Source organism: Ailuropoda melanoleuca, chromosome X (assembly GCF_002007445.2).
Source record: "Ailuropoda melanoleuca isolate Jingjing chromosome X, ASM200744v2, whole genome shotgun sequence".
In the NCBI taxonomy this organism is placed as follows: Eukaryota; Metazoa; Chordata; class Mammalia; order Carnivora; family Ursidae; genus Ailuropoda; species Ailuropoda melanoleuca.
Genome location: NC_048238.1, coordinates 15,483,151 through 15,500,173, shown reverse-complemented (window position 1 = coordinate 15,500,173; position 17,023 = coordinate 15,483,151). Strand labels below are relative to the sequence as shown.

The 17,023-nt window shown below is 47.9% G+C and overlaps 1 protein-coding gene across 6 annotated transcripts in view; it reads left to right on the top strand.

The window, feature by feature from the left end:
• PHKA2 (phosphorylase kinase regulatory subunit alpha 2) overlaps positions 1 to 17,023 on the top strand; it is a 76,063-nt gene that overhangs the window by 33,902 nt on the left and 25,138 nt on the right. For all 6 annotated transcript variants that reach the window (XM_034649100.1, XM_011236690.3, XM_011236686.3 and 3 more), the window contains 9 exons: positions 2,444 to 2,524; positions 3,646 to 3,744; positions 5,751 to 5,897; positions 7,620 to 7,673; positions 8,276 to 8,398; positions 11,347 to 11,442; positions 13,107 to 13,214; positions 15,015 to 15,093; positions 16,849 to 16,983. In XM_034649100.1, the coding sequence (XP_034504991.1) occupies positions 2,444 to 2,524; positions 3,646 to 3,744; positions 5,751 to 5,897; positions 7,620 to 7,673; positions 8,276 to 8,398; positions 11,347 to 11,442; positions 13,107 to 13,214; positions 15,015 to 15,093; positions 16,849 to 16,983 (922 nt within the window). The remainder of the gene's footprint in view (positions 1 to 2,443; positions 2,525 to 3,645; positions 3,745 to 5,750; positions 5,898 to 7,619; positions 7,674 to 8,275; positions 8,399 to 11,346; positions 11,443 to 13,106; positions 13,215 to 15,014; positions 15,094 to 16,848; positions 16,984 to 17,023) is intronic.

The window sequence follows — 17,023 nt, the reverse complement described above, 5'->3', positions numbered from 1 at the left end:
TTTATTTATTTTTAAAGATTTTTAGTTATTTTTTTGCCACAAAGAGACAGCACAAGCAGGGGGAACAGCAGGCAGAGGGAGAAGCAGGCTCCCTGCTGAGCAGGGACACCCCACCCCCCCGCCGACGTGGGGCTCAATCCTACAACCCCAGGATCATGACCTGAGCCGAAGGCAGACGCTTAACCGACGGAGCCACTCGGACACCCCTGTGCTTGTTTAAATAAGACCCTAACATGTCCTGTGGCAGGTACGGGGCCAGCCTGAGTCGGGGTGACGAGCGGCAGCAGCAGCTTGTCAGTAGGAGCTGCAGTGCCATGGGGACACCCCAGGCAGCCCCCAGGCAGAGGGCCCAGAGCCAGATGTGTGCCCCAGGCCGGGTATGGGTGGCTTTAAATGTGTATAAAGCCCAGTGCCTCCAGGCTTCTGTCTGATACGGCAGGTAAAGCCTCATGCACTTCTAGTTCATCTAGAACAACTGACCTGTGCAAAGCTGACTGTAAGGGCAGTAAAGGAAGCGTAAGGTTTGGTTTAAAAAAATAAAATAAAAAAGCCAGTATGTTTGAAAGCAAGGGTCAGCAAGCATTTTCTGTAAAGGGCCAGACGGTAAATAGCTTTTTGGCTTCTATGGTCCCTGTTGCTTCTCACCTCTGCCCTTGTCGCAGAAAGGCAGCCATCGACAACACGGGAATGTGTGAGCGTGGCTGTGTCCCGCCCAGATAGACCTTCTTTACAGAAATAGGTGGCAGACTAGGTTGGGTCCAAGGGCTACCTAGGTCTAAAGAGGCGATTTTCAACGAGGGGTGGTCTTCCCCTCCCAGGGGACATTTGGCAACATCTGGAGACGGTTTTGCTTGTCACACTGGGGAGGGGGCTACTGGCGGCTAGCAGGCAATGGTGGGGGAGTCTGCTCAACGGCCCACGGTGCACAGGAAAGCCCCACAACAAAGAATGGTCTGGCTCAAAATGTCTGTAGTGCCGAGGTCTAAAGAACCCCGAGGAGTGGAAAGGGTGGGACTTTAGTTGGACCTTGGAGGATGAGCAGAAGGGGGCGGGAATAGCAGGAGCTGTGCCAGGCAGGAACAGGCTCTGAGTGTGCGAGGGGTCCTTGGGGCGAGGGGATGCGGAGGGAAGGAGTAGACTTCATCTGCAAGCAGAGTATCAGAGACTTAGAAACCAAAGTCCGCTTGTGGGTGTGCCGGGGTGGGGGGCACATAACGGAGGTGTAGCCGGACGCGGGGATTTGACAGGCGCCACTGGGGAATAAGCAGTTTGTCATTTGAGATTCTTGCACAGTAGAGTGAGCTGATCAGAGCAGTTTTTGATGAGTCACTTGGGTCCGGGTTTGGAGTGAGAATGGGTTGGAATGTGGAAAGGCCCAGATGTGAGGAGCACTGAAGGAACGAGTCCTGGGGCTCAGCTAGAAGGCATGCCAGCAGGAAACAGTCTAACGCCGCTCTGGTATGCCTAAGTTTAAATTTGCTCATTTTGGAAATGTTCATCTTTGCAGATCAAGTAATAAATACTGAAATTTTGGCACTGGTCCTGTTCATTCATTCATTCATTCGTTCATTCATTGAAGAGAGAGAGAGACAGCCGGCGAGAGAGGGAACACAGCAGGGGGAGTGGGAAAGGAAAAGGCAGGCTCCCAGCAGAGGAGCCCAATGTGGGGCTCGATTCCAGGACCCTGGGATCACGCCCTGGGCCGAAGGCAGGTGCCCCCGGCAGTGGTCCTGTTCTTGTTGGCTCGTAACTTTTCAGTAGTGCATGCAGCATTATTTCAAAACAGTATCCAGTGCTTGCTTTTCTTCAGTGAAAATAAGAATTATAAAAGTTAGGTATGCACGGATCACATCTTCTGTATGGATGGAGTGTTCTGAGCCACTTCACAATAATTAGTTTTAAAAGACCAAGAAAGTTCAGTATTCTGTGGCTCAGTTTTGATTTTGGCCTCTGTTACTTGCTCAGCATTTTTCCCCAAGAGGTAACCCTAGAAATAGGTATTAAATGATATTAAATGGTTTGGTTGGCTTCCACTAGTTATAATACATTTGTTAAAGTTTCTTTTTTCTATCTTACAATTTAAGTTCAAAGGAATCAGCTAAATAGAGGGGTAGCATTTCATTTGATTTGAAGATAAAACATTTTGTTCTCTACAAATCAAGAGTTTCTTACAGATTGATAACTTTCAAGAATAAGAAAATTGAGAGTGTTTTTGCATGCATTTTTGTTCCACTTGAGTATTTGCAAAATTCTGCACGGAGGTCAAATGGAATGAAATTGAGGATGAGCGCAGCCTGTGTATATAAAGCCATGAATTCAGTAACCTTGGAGAAGAGATATTCATGTTTCGTTGTGCCTGTGGTAACATAAAGAAATTATTTTTCCATAGCACTTCTCCTATACCTCTTTTTCCTGCTCTGATTACTCCCTTTTTCTTCCGCAGGATTATGGAATGTGGGAACGGGGAGATAAGACTAATCAGGGCATTCCGGAATTGAATGCAAGCTCTGTAGGAATGGCCAAGGTGACCCTCTTCACCTCTTTGTTCTTCCTTCTGTGCGTTTCTACTGCTTTGATTTGGTTCTCATCTTTAGGGGTTTGGATTTAATCTGATTAGCATATCTTTCAAAAGTCTGCCGCAAATATGAAATTCAAGTGGCACATATACCCCAGCTGACTGAGATTATAGGTAAAGAATGTAGGTTTCCTACCCTGAAATGTGCATGAGCCAAATTAAGCACCCTCCTTCCTCATTATCCATTATCATCACCCACAGGTCTAAGCTCTTGCTGTTGTCTGAGCACCTGGATGTGTGACGTCCAGTCTTCTTTTCTGGATCATAAAGAAGGCTGAAGAATATGACCTCTTTGTAGGGCAGGGCTTACAAGTTCAAAAGTCTGTGGGGTCAGGTCAGGCAAGTAACACAAAACAAGTGAAGCTGGCCAGATAGAAAAATATTGAAGGGTACTGGGGACACTGGGAACTTTTTCTAAAGGAATTCCAATTCAAAATCATTTTAAAAATTTCTTCAGGCCGAACAGAACACGGCTGTGGGGGCAGATTCAGTCCTCCAGCCACCAGTTTACATCGGTTGTCCTAGACATTTCACATGCCTCCCTCCCTCCCTCCTGCTCAAGACTGAAGTGTATCCTTGGATAGAATAAAGACTCTAGAGCTAGAATTTTCAAAGCAACGATAAATATGTTCTGTGAAGGTCAACTGACAGAAAACATGCTTAATACTAAAAGAATTAACTTTAAACGGCAGACATGCTTAATGTTAGAATTAACACAAATAGGTGAAAGAAAAGCTGTTCATGAACTTAGTGCCCTCCACCCCACCGCCAATGTTATGAACTTGTTAATATTTTATTTTTCGGTCGAGTACTGACTTCATTTGGGGAAATATTTGTCTATTTTCTCTTTCTTGTTTCTGCAAAGAGCAGCAATGTACAGGAAAGGCCTGATTCCACTGAAAATAAGGATAGAACATGTCTATAGAACACTTCAGCTGAATTTTAAAAGATGTGTGTTTCATCACCTTTGGGAAAACGTATGCTAGATCGCTTAATGGGAAAGGGGGAGTACTGGATATGGGAATGTATGTTTACTAGAAAGAAAAAGTGATTCATACCTATGCTTGTAGGCAGCTCTTGAGGCAATTGATGAACTGGACCTTTTTGGAGCCCACGGAGGACGCAAGTCCGTGATCCATGTCCTGCCTGATGATGTCGAACACTGCCAGGTAACAGCTTCAGCGTCTCATGGTCTGGACAGGAGAGAAGGAGACTGACGGAGTAGAAGACCTGGACTCCAGGTCGCATTCCTCACCTTTCTTTCCTTTTCTTTTTCTTTCTTTTCTTTCTTTCTTTCGATTTATTTTTAAGTAATCTCTACACCCAACATGGGGCTCGAACTCCCGACCCTGAGATCAAGAGTCTGTACTCCACCGACTGAGCCAGCCAGGCGCCCCACACTCCTCACCTTTCTAGCTTGGTGGTAGTTGGCTTCTCGAGCTTCAGTTTCCTCCTTCATAAAATGGGCATGCTGGCACCTTCCCCTCCTGTCACACAGGGCGGTTGTAAGAATCAGAGTACATCAACTTAGTTCATCAGAACACTCCGTAAGCTGAGAAGTACTATGTAAACCTAAGACACGATGACGGCAAGGTGTATATATGGAGTCAACAATCACAGCAGCCTTGCTTGTCTGGAGGCAAAATCTGGTCTGTTTCTTGAGCATATAGGTGGTTTTCTCTCAAGCTTCTTTCGTGATGCCACCAAATTGAATAACCAGCAAGCAGTAGTTCACTTGGGGAGGGGTGGAGATGGGCTGAAAGGATAGTGGAGGAGAGATGAGATGAGAGAAATGGCAAATTAGTAGAACCGGCATGAAATACAGGTCAGAGAAAGGAGGGATTTGTTGCAGGTTAGGGGACTCCACTAAGCAGACAGTAGGTCACCCATTGCTGGTCAGTCAGCAAACTCTTACTTAGTGAGGCCTACTGTGTGCCACGTCCCGTGCTGGGCTTGTGGGAGTGAGAGCCGTGTAAACTTGTTAGCAGACAGCTTCTGGAGGGAGCGCATGTTTGCAGGCAGAGAGCCTCAGGGAGAGCAGGTAGTTAAAGAATTGGGCTTGGGGGTCAGGTCGCTTGAGAAAATGAAGCTTTATTCAGAAGCTGAAGGGTCCCCCATCTTTACCCCCTTTGCAACTCACTCCATTTTCCCACATTAAATAGTCCTTAATGGGGAATCTGCTGTTTCTTGGGCTACAGTTTGATAGAGTTGAGCTGATGTGCAGCTTAATAATGCGTAGTCCCTAGTGGAAACTGTGTGAGCTCTGTAGCCAGCTGGGCCTGGTTTAGAATCCACGCTCTGTCACACGAGTCTCTGTGTCTGTGTCTCAGCCCTCATGTGTGAACTGGACATTGTATCCAAATTCCTTCTTTACAAAATGGAAAAAAATTTTTTAGCATGACCAAATGGGGTTTATTCTAGGAATGCAAAATTGGTTTAATGTCTGAAAATCAATTAATGTAGCTAACCATGTTGATATGAGATTTAATACGTTTACGTTTCCAGGGCTCTAGCCGCATATCTGTACACGTTAGATCCCAATGTCAGCTCCCTCCCCATCCCAAACTTATCATTTCACCTTCCCTTTGTTTACAGTGTCTAATCCAACCACCTTATAATTGAGGCTATGTTATAGTGCCGCTAAGTAACCCTAGTTCTAGGACTGAAGTAATTCTGTTATTTACTGTTTTGCCTAAGTGTTCGTGTGGTCTCTTGGCTTTGACTCCTTCACATGGGTTCTGGATCACCCAATCACATTCCGCATAAGCCAGACATTTCTCCATGCTGGCCCTGTATGTGTATTCTTCTCTGTCTTTACCTTCACAGCCAGGATACCCTGGCCTGCTGACATAGTAGCCCTTAGTTCCTCCCCTGCCTGTCCAAAAGATACAGCAAGGTCAATAGAAGGCCCCCAAGGTAGGGAGACCAGCAGTTCTCAGCATGGGCTCTGAGCAATACCGTGCTCTTCCCGATCCTCTCCTCTCCCACAAGGAACAGGAATCATTGGCTGGGCAGGTGAGGTCCCCCAACGGGGGCCATATTGGTAAGAAAAAGCTCTACTCAAAATTGGCAAACTCATTCAAATGTTCCTTGGGGCTAAGGTCATGGCCTCTAGATACTGTATGCAACTGTTGATGCTTCCCAGGTTCAAGCCACCTCTTTGTTTCTCATTCAGTCTATTCTGTTCTCCATGCTGCCAAGAGCATCAACGTCTAAGGAGATTGACGCTGGACTTCTTTCCATTATCTCTTTCCCGGCCTTTGCAGTGGAAGATGTGAACCTCGTGAATGTGACCAAAAATGAAATTATTTCCAAGCTCCAGGTAAGCGTTGATCATGCCGGTGCTCTTCTGCCCTGTGTTAAGTGTCCCTTTCATGATGACACGGAGCAGCGCACCCAGGCCTCCGTTCTCCATGAGGTCCATGGCTTGGTTTATCTAAGTGGACTCAGAGTACGGGATCCAAAGCCGCGTACGAGGGTGAGAAAGTCTCAGAGTGATCAAGGGCTGTAGTTCTTTTCCTGACAGCAGAGCTTGAACTCAGGCCGGCACCTTTGAACCCCGATTTGTACCCCTCCTGTACTTCTAAAGCAGAGCTTCTTAACCCTTTAGAGACCACAGTCTTCTTTGCAAAGCTCTTGGAAGCTCGAAGGTCCCTGTCAGAAACAAATGCACACGCCCCAATATCCTCCAACCTTACACACAATTTCTGGGGACTTGGCAATCCCAAAGTTAAATTGAGCTTCCGAAAATTCCTGCTCTGAGGTGAAATGCAGGACCTATGACACAATATACCAAACTGAGAATGTTACTAAATAGCCCAGGCAACTGAACTTCTCAGTAAAATGATCAAGAAGGTGAGTTTTCTTTAAAAAAAAAAAAAAAAAAAAAAGTTCCTTAAGCCAAAATCTTCCTGTTGATGATCTACTTAGATTCCGTTAAAAATGCTTTTAGCCCTTGGATACAAAGGGGTTGAAGGGTCTCCAGTCATATCTCCAAAGAAGCTGTCTCATGGTTTAGTGGAGAAAAAGGATGCTCTTTTAGCTTGTCCCAGTAGGCAGGCAGTCCATGCAGGGAACGCAGTGTTTAAAGGGGAGCGGGTTCTTGGCGGGGCCTCCCCTGAACTCCCGGAACTCTATGGCGCTGGCCGCTAGCCGTGCGCTGGCCTCTGCAGCCGGTGCTTAAGGCACCCCCATGCACTTAAGAAACTGGGGAATGGACAACCAACACTGCAATCCAGGGACTAGGGAGGCCGATCGAGAGCTCAGTGCCTCTGCCCTGCTTTCTTAACACCCAGGAAGCTGGAGAGCAACACTGGAGCCTTCGGCAGGCCTGCAGCAAGAGCCCTAGGCCTGAGGGAGCCCCACCCACCCCACCCCACCCCTGCCTCGCTGCCCTGCTTCTTTGCGTCCAGAGCCTAATTGTGAGGAGTCTGGAATGTCCTTTTGGCTTCCAGTCTTTCAAGTCCAAGTAGTCCTATCCAAGTATCTGCCCTGGTGGCTTCCGCGAGCAATGAGAGTCCCTCTGCATCTTTGCCTGACACAGCCAGTTGGGATGAAGGGCTGGTCATTCTGTGAACTCTGAGCGATTACTGTCCCAGCCCTGATACTCTAACGGAAAGTTCTGGCATTCCCTCCTCAGCACTGGTCAACCCTGAATTTACTTGGGTTATTACTTAAAAATAACTTCTTGTATTGATCCCAAAGAGCACTCGGTACATGTTTCGTTCAAAAAGATTCATGGGGGGGGCGGTGCCTGGGTGGCGCAGTCGTTAGGCGTCTGCCTTCCGCTCGGCGTGTGATCCCGGCGTTCCGGGATCGAGCCCCACATCGGGCTCCTCCGCTGGGAGCCTGCTTCTTCCTCTCCCACTCCCCCCTGCTGTGTTCCCTTTCTCACTGGCTGTCTATCTCTGTCAAATAAATAAATAAAAAAGCTAAAAAAAAAAAAAGATTCATGGGAAGGGGGGTGAAGGGCCAACTTGAATCAACATAAAAAGACAAATTCTTCTCCTTCGTCAAATGCGCTTTTTTTCCTTTATCTTCTCAGGGGCGTTATGGATGCTGTCGCTTCCTTCGAGATGGTTATAAAACCCCAAGAGAGGTTGTATTTAAATATTGTTTCTTCTGGTTCCTTAACTGCTTCATATTTAAATCAGCACTGTGGTGTTCTCCGTCTCTTGATTATAAAATTGCATGTTAGAGTATTGGACGGGGAAGTCTTAATTTTGGAGACAGCAAGGCTGGCGTTAGGGAGTAGAATAATAAGACCGTCAGGAGGACAGCAAGCGGGTGGTTTAAAATCAGCCTGTAGACAAGGACAAACGGTTCTGTGGCTCACACGATGTGTTAAAGAGCAACTGTGGCCTCCCTCGCGAGTTTCTTTGCCATCGTGACTGACGGAGTGATTTCAGTGAAACAGTCTGCTGAGCACTGTGATAGGCAAATTGCTATTTATTTGTTAGCGATCTAGGAAGCTTAATATAATATACCACCAAGGAGTCTTGTGTACATTTCTGATAGACTTTTCTGAAATTTTACCACGGAAAGCTGCCAGAAATAGCATCTCCCCATTATAGCCGACTCCTTATCCTGGTAGCCGCAGAGCTGTAGTGATTCAGAAGGCGAGGGAAACCCAGTGAGGCATGGTGGTATTATTTACGTGATCTGACAGCACCCTTCAGAAGGTTTCCTGTTTGATTCCAGGACCCAAACCGATTGCATTACGACCCAGCTGAGCTCAAGCTCTTTGAAAACATTGAATGTGAGTGGCCTGTGTTCTGGACGTATTTCATAATAGACGGGGTCTTCACCGGGGACACCATTCAGGTGAGAACATGCTGGGTGCTGTGCTGATAATCAGCATTTTCATTCCCTCCATGTGCCGAGTGTTATTAGAACATAAGGTTATGCAAGAATTTAGGGCACTGTATCAGTTATCTGTTGACGCTTAACAGGCTTTCCCAAAATGTAGTGAATTAAAGCAACAGCTATTTTATTTGCTCGTGATTCTACAATTTGGGCAGGACTCGGCAGGGACAGGTTGTCTCGGCTTGACTTGGTGTCAGCTGGTTCACGGGGGCTTGGAGGATCTGCTTCTGACATGGCCTCACTTACGTGGCTGGCAGCTTGATGCTGGCTCTTGGCTGGGAGCTCGGCTGGGCTCTTGGCTCAGGCCTTGCTTCGTCTCCATGTGGCTAACTTGGGCTTCTCACAGAATTGTAGTGTCTGAGTAGCTAGGCTTTTTACAGGGTGGTCGTCTTACCCCAGAATGCAAAAGCAAGAGCTGCCAAGCTTTCTTAAGGTGTAGGCCCTGAATTGGCAAGTGTCCCTTATGTTGCATTCTGTTGTTTAAAGGGCCATGCCACATTCAAGGGGAGGGGACTGCACGGTCGACCAAAAACAGGTTTAGTTGTTCTCTTGCTTTTTTCTGACCAGCCTAGGCTTTTGTTTCTTCAGCTCTAGTATAAGGGTACTCTCAGCTAACATCTTATTTAATGTAACAGCATTCTAGTGGGTTCCCAGCCTCCAGCCTCACTCCCTGCTGTTTCTCTATACTGGTTGCCAGGGGCATCTTATTAAAAGGCAAATTAGATTATGCTACTGCATTGCTTAAAAGCTTTGAAAGGCTCCTGCTTGCCTTGGGATGAAGTACAAGTTCTTCTGTTTTGTAGGGCCCCATAAAATCTGGCCGGATTTTTTACTGCTTACTTACTTCCTTGAGTTCTGTGGGGTGAGCGCCCTGAAACCCTTTCAGTCCTCCGAAGAGGCCATGCTGTCTTCCCTTCTCAAGTGCCCAGGCCCTGCTTTTCTCCCTCAGCCGTCTTTCTCTCCACTTGATTTGCTGTAGATGTCTAATCTTTCAGAAAGCCTTCTCTGACCCTAAACACTGGATCAATGCCCCTTTTATCTACCCCAGAGCACTTACCACAGTATGGCACCTATAGCCGTATTTAGTCTCCCACGTACCTGTCAGAGCACCCTGGTAGGGGTGGTCTCTCTCCAGTTCACTACTACATTCCCTGTGCCTAGTATGTAGTAAGTGCCGAGTAAAGATTTGTTCGTGTAACATTCATTTGTTCGAGACAGATTTCTTCAGCATTTGCTGCCGTTCATATGTTGGTAAGTAGAACAGACCCATCCTCATGAAGCTTACGTGAATGACTGACAGACTCAAACACTTTAGTGTTTTCTTAACCTGTTCAGACCACAGGTACTGGGGTGGGATGAGCAATCCAAGGTTTGTTTTGGTTTTGAAACTTGCCTCTGCTCAGAATTTCTGAGAGTGGTTTCAAAAGTGGCTATAGGGGCTAAGGGCAGGCCGCCCCAAGATGGGCCACTTTGGCATGAACACTGTCTTGAGTTAAAAGTAATCAAAACCCAGTAGATTTGGGTAAAGCTTTTTACCTCCCCCTCAACCACCTGTCTGTACCAGCAAGAGAGCTACTGGCACAGATTCCTCTTTACTTAAGAAACTTATGTGCATTTCGGGCCACCTTTGTTTTCCAAACGTCTCCTCTCACCTTCCTGCAAATACTCTTCCTTCCCTTTGTGTTTTCAGACCCCCACCCCTCTCCTGAGCTCAGGAGCTCAGATAAGCCTCATGGTGCCTCACTGTCTTCAGAATATCCCATCTGTGTGGATTCCCCGTACATATGTAACTAAGTTTGATTTTTCTCCTGTTCATCTGTCTTATGTCAATTTGATTCTTAGTCCAGCTAGAAGGACCTTGAAGGGCAGAGAAAATTCTTCCTCCCCAACATGGTAGTAAGCTTGAAATGTTAATGTTCCCCCCATTGTTGATTCTTACTGTTAAACGCTTTAGCAATTATCTTGGGTCTTATGTTTTTTGTCTATTTATCCCAGAACTGAAAGATTTCAAAAGGATTGAGTTAGAATTTCAATTGTGAAGAAACTTGGTAATTATTAGAAACAAACAAAAAAGCTGAGAAGACAAAAAAGAATGTGCTTAGGACCTTATTTTCTCAGTCTCACAGAATTTACTACTCTTATGCTTCTTCTGTCTTTTCCACTTGCTGCCCAATGACCTTTAAAAAATGACGCACCCCTGGTCAGATTTTGCTGTCCACAAATTCCAAAAGAAAAGGAAATGAGATCTAGAAGATGTTTGACTAGGCTTTCCTAAGATGAAACGTGTTCAACAGCTGGGTGGCTGCTTAAGGGTTTTCCCTCTTTTGTCTGTTTCCTTTTCATACGTAGGTTTTGTTGTTTTTTTTACCGCCTTTTTAATTGAATGGAAATGTTTACATCAACAGCTTTTATTATATCGAGCAGTGCGTCCCAAGAATCAGAGTACATGCGTCATTGTACATACACTCTCTTTTCCTCACATCAGGTGCGTTTTTGCAAACATTTCCTGAGCAATAAGTGCTCGAATGAGGGCCTTTTAAGTGGAAAACTACTGCCAGGTAGAAACGGGATGCCCTGCTTAAGGTCTGGCCTCCACTCTAAGAAGCTTATATAGTCTCGCTGGTGAGACAAAATTTACATATGTGATAAGTTAAGGGTGAAATATTGAAGTCGTGAGTTAAAGACAACACAGAAAAGGCCAGTGCCTTCAGCTCCTTCTAACCTTTGTTGTCAGCAGGAGTCCTAGTACCCCCTGCACTCCGGAACTGGAAGGAGTTCGTGCATTTCTTGACCCTTTGTCCTATTAAAAATCTGTTGCCAAGAGAGGTGTTTTTCTGTGATGTACTCCCATGGCAGTATTAACGACGCCTCTCTCGTGCTGTTGTGGGGATGGGGCTATTTTCCAGGTGCAAGAATACCGAGAGGCCCTGGAGGGAATATTAATCAGAGGCAAGAACGGGATCCACCTGGTGCCAGAACTGTATGCCATCCCGCCTAACAAGGTAACCAAGCGCTGCTTATCTAGAACAAAGTGGGTTCGTACTTGGCCTTTGGGTATTTTTAATCCCCCTTTCAGACCTAACGCTTTTTTTCCGGAAGTGGTTTCTAAAACACCAAGCTAGGTATGGGGCACAAAGGGGTTACAGTGCCAGCTCTGCCTCTGTGAGGTTGCAGGCTAGTGGGGGGTAGAGGAGCTGGTCTGGGAAATGGAAGGCAGGCACAGGAGTGGCGCTGCAAAGGCCAAGTGTGTTAGAGGAACTGCAAGGGCATAAGAAGTATGAGGGGGCTGGGGGGGACCCCATCACCGCCACAGGGAGGCAGGAGCCTGGCGCATGGGTCAGGAGAGGCCAGAGCCAAGTTGTCTTTTGATCCAGACACTTTGTCTGCCTTCTGTGCTTTGCATCAGCTATTTCTCCTTTAAGGTCTTTGCAGTGTTTCTTAACACTACTTACATTTCAAATAGCCTTAACACCCAATCGGATTGTGAGAGCAATCCTGTACACTGCAAAACACCCAGGATTCTGTAGAAAGAACATATTTTATCTCTACTCTGACTGCCACCCCAAAGATAACCAACTCTGGCATTTTAGAGACTCTCCTGTCACACTATTATCCTATTTGATTATTTGATTGCTGACATGTTTTAATTCTCTTCAGTTTACGGGTTTAAGTTCTTCTTAACGTTTACTACTGCAGCAAATTTTAACAATCTATTAATAACATCACTGATTCATCCACAGGCAGAGTATGACTCCCCTCATGGTGTGATTTTTCCCTTTTGGAAAAGGATTTCTTCAGTTACTTTGTTTTCCGGAGGGAAAAAGTGGTCACTAACATTACCCCTACAATGTTGTAATGGCAAGAAACCCAAAGGTCAGGAGCACCTGGCTGGCTCAGTCAGTAGAGCAAGTGACTCTTGATCTCGGGGTCGTGAGTTTGAGTCCCACAATGGGGGTAGAGTTTGCTTAAAAAAAAAATACAAAGGTCAGCATGGAGTTAACAACAGAGAAAATTGCAGACTAACTTTTACAATCTGTAGCCAGCACTGTCCATCCGAAAAACAGCTGTAGCTTGTTTTGATGAGTGAGATGCCCCCAGTGGATTCAGCTTGTGGAGGCCCTGATGGAAAGCTAGTGGTGTGATAGTACAGTATTATTTTCCTCAATAAATAGTGCCACCTTCTGGTAATTTTCTTGCATAGGCACACAGAGTTTATGAGCCCCTGAGGATAACAAGAAGGGAGAAAGCTGACGTCGCTTCCAGCGATGCCCTGCCATGGCTGTAGGGTGATGTTTTAGATCATTGTATCCATCATACAGACAAGTGTAAGCGTGAACTGCGAAACCTCGTTGCCCAGAGCTGTGCTCAAAGAAGGCAGGCCAGGCTTCGTGTGCCTGTCTCTGCCTTCTGCCCTCAGTGTGCTTGTGGGCAGAGCACTGGCTGGACTCAGGCCTGGATTTGAGCTCCACTTCCGCTGCACTGAGCCCTGTGGCCCCCACACAAAGGCCTTAGCGCCGTGGCCTCCTGTCGCAGCTCTCACACAGAATTGGCCTGGAGGACCGAACGAGTGGCATTTTGCAAATTCTCTGTGCACTCCCCAATAGACAGGAACATTGGCCTTTTTATCCTCTGACATTCTGACTTTGGGTTTTTCTGTTTTTGCCAGGTTGACGAAGAGTATAAGAATCCCCACACCGTGGACAGAGTCCCTCTGGGAAAGCTGCCCCATCTGTGGGGTCAGTCCCTGTACATTCTCAGCTCACTGTTGGCAGAGGTAGGGGACTTGGGGACTTCATAGACTGGAAACCATCTGATTTGAGGTATAGGGGAGCCCAGAGGAGCATAGGGGCTCTCTCTCTGCCCCATGTGGCTGTGAATGTCTTTGGCACCTCATAGTTGTGAAGTCAGCTGGAGCAGGTCGCCTCTGAGGCTTGCCGCCTGGGCTTGTGTGTCTATGTTTGCACTAAACCACTTCAGAGTCAGCTGCATGCCAAGCACTCCCTTCACCCCCCGCCGCCCCCACCCCTGGTTCCTGGTCTGTGGCTGGAGCCAAGTTGAGCTGACCTTCAGCAGGAGACCAGAAGCTTCCCAGTCAGGATCAGCACATGTGTGAAAGATCAGGTTTGTGGAAGCTGCTAAGTCTGCTTCTGGCCACCCTGGCACAGTCCCGGCCGCCGGCCGCAGAGTGACTCTACAGTGTTCTCTACGTGGAGGGGCAGGGGCTGGTTTTTCTGCGGTGAATTTTGTGTCAGGTGTTCCCTCAGCCCACAACCCCCTCACGTAGAAGGTCTACTACCGCTGACTCATTTCTTCCTGTTAAACATGTTCTTGCCCCCAGGCTTAAGTTTTTAAAGTGCAAATGCTTTTGTGCCAAGTAAAAATGAATCCACCTCCCGGGTGGGGGGTGGGGTGGGGTGATGGTATAGACGATGTACGGTGATGTTATCAGATGGGTTCATCTGTCTTCAGAGGCTCTTCCCAGCTGACTACTCTGGGCCCCTGGAGAGAGGTGTGGACCAAAGAGTCCAGGAGCTGGGAGCTCCAGCCTGTTAGGCAGGCCCAGTCCTGTGTGTTCTGCCAGACTCTAGAAGTGGGGAGCGTGGAGGGGTGAGTTGTGGGTTCCATGCCACTGGGGTTCCCAGTGTGTAAAAGAAGACCGAAAGTACAGCTGTCGCAGTGGAAGTGGCCCTTAGGAGCTACGGGTGCTGAGGTGGGCCACTTGTTTCATGGCTGCGATCACCTCCTCGAGTTCATGGTCATGTCTTGGGGATAGGGACTGTGTCTTCTGCTTCTGTCTTTATTAGGGAAAACCGTCTGTCTCTTGGAAAGCCAGCTCTGCCTCTGACTAGCTCCCTGACCTCGTGAGCCTCAGTTTCCTCATCTGTAAAGTAAAGAGGCTGGGCTTGATCATTTCTGCTACACTTTCCAGCTCTGATTTCTGGGTCAGTGAGATGAGGAACAAACAACTCTGCTCCCGTTGCCTTCTCTCCACTGGAAAGGCCTTCATCTAGGTCCAATTCCTCCTCAGAACTCCCAGAGCACCTTGATGCCCTCGCTGAGGACTCCGGTCATTTATAGAAGATGTGAGGCGATCCGTATTCAAACAGCACACTGTGCAAGCACGGAGGGGAGCTATGTGTTTCAGGACCGTCAGCCCAGGACCAAGTCCCTCTCTGCCACCTAGCTTAAGTGCATTACCTCAGTTTCCCCACCTGTAAAATGCTAACAGCCATGCCTCCCTGTCACGAGGCCTAATGTGACCTTACACATACAGGGGCTCAGCACAGGACCCGGCCTGAAGTAAGGGCTCAGGAGGTAGGCGTCACCATTGTTCCTTTCAGTCACTCGAGATGGTGGCGTGTGTGACTAGCCCCGGAGAGCTAGGTGCCAAAGGCACAATGTGTTTATTAGTGGCTATCTAAGTGGTGTACTGTGTTTCAGAGAGGATAAGCAATTGACTTGAAAAACATGAATAAAATAATATTTTGAGCCCCAAAATATTTTATTTTCCAAGTTGGGTTTAAGGTGAAATTTCATTCAGTATTTTACAGTGTTAATGCCCCTCTTTTCCTAGGGATTCCTTGCCACTGGGGAAATTGATCCCTTAAACAGAAGATTTTCCACTTCCGTCAAACCCGATGTTGTAGTACAAGGTTTGTGAGTGTGTTTCCTATTCACTGTTAACTGGGTGAAGCCAACGTTATCTTTAATGCAAAAGACTCCCTAATTTCCTATTCTGTTTAAAAAGTACCTATGTGTGCTTTAGCAGATACCAGTTCTGTGACCCTCCCCCCTTCTAGAACTCACTAGCTCCCAAAGGCAACAGTATTCTTCCCAACCACAAAGTTCCTTTCTACAAAGCGTGTCCATGTGGAGCAGTCCAGCCTGACTCCGTCCGCAGTCGGCGCTGACCCACCACGCGTGCTGCCGAGCGAGCCCGTAAACCACAAGGCCGCTTTTCCCATCACAGGCCGGGGCCCGTTGACGCGTCTTGGGCAGCCAGTTTTTTCTCAGTATAGCAGACTAGAACAGAAACAGAAGAGAAAATATGAGGAGGTCTGGCCCGGATGAAGGAGAAGTACAGTTTCAGGAACTTGCCCGCCTATGGCTGTGTCAGATCGGAGGCTCACAGGTGGCGGGCAGACCACTGCTCTAAAAGGGTCACTTGTACAGAGAGTGACCACTGATCTCCACGGGCGTTGGAAGCTTCAGAAGAGACAGATGTGAAGGGAAACCACCCACCCGGTCCTACGTGGCTGATGTTCCCATTTGCTGGGATTGGCTTCCCCACAGGACCTTGGTGTGACGCTCAGATGAGATCATGGATGTGAAAATACTTTGAAAAAGTATCATGTGCTATGTAAATAAGGAGGTGACCTTCAGGTCTCAGTGGCATTTATGTGTATTGTACATTCAAGGCCACCAGCCTGTGGGTACAATGGTGGGGCTCAGTGGGCTGCCTTAACAGTAACCGAGTCGTCGTCTAGCCGGAACACCCTCACCCCCACCCCCAGTTCCCCGCAGGCTGTACTGCAGCCGAACACAGCACCACCCGCTCTCTGCAGCCAGAGCTCCCCTCCACCAGTCCCCTTCCCAGGACGTGGGCCCTTTGCCAGGCACTGTTCTCTTAAAAGCCACATTCAGAGCAGAACTGGTACAGGAGGCGCAGGGCTCGGAGTCCCCACTGAGGCCCCCACATCCCAGGCCTGTGAGTTCCCTGCCTGCTGGAGAGCCAGATGGCCAGCCTCACTCACCAGAGATGGGGCCCAGGCCGGCCCATTCGGGGTGCAGTGCCCAGCTCTGGGGCGGCTCTTCCCCACCAGCAAGAGCCTGTGCTGGGCTTCTGGGTGGGCCAGGCTGCGCCACCGCCCACCAGCAGCCCCATTTGCCCTTCTCCCTGGAGGGAGCAACCTCCCCCGACCTCTCTGTTGCTCAGAGTGTCCCCTGCTAGCGCGCACCACAGTATTGTTCTTTTCTGTTCCTTGAGAGCAGGAGCTCCGGCTTCTCCTGGCACCCCCCCATGCAGAGCTCTTTCTGCTCCTCACCCCATGTGAAAAGAGCACAAGACAGGTTTAGAATAAATGCAGACCCACCGGGAGGCAAGACATCATTTGAGATGGGGTAATTTGGCTCAGGACCAGCTGAAGACCGTTTCTAGAAGTCTCTTATCAGACTGTCTTGTGCATTGAGGGCACTTAATAAAAACACATCATGGGGGTTGGTGAGGTGAGGCCAGAGAGAACCGGGAAGAGTGGCAGGACAATTGCCGTCATTTTCAAAGCCACCCAGTGTGTGGAGAGCATGCTGATGTGCATGTCGTAGGCCAAAGGAAAGATTGGTCAATAATGTCTTCATGTGAGGGGACAAAGGGTCACAGTCTAATGCAGATTCTACGCTCTTGTTCACAGTTACTGTTCTGGCAGAAAACAACCACATTAAGGACTTGCTGAGGAAACATGGGGTAAACGTCCAGAGTATTGCTGACATTCATCCAATCCGAGTCCAGCCGGGCCGGATTCTTAGTCACATATATGCCAAGCTTGGTAGGTTTGGGAAAACAGCTGGGTGGTTTTGGCAAGGGGG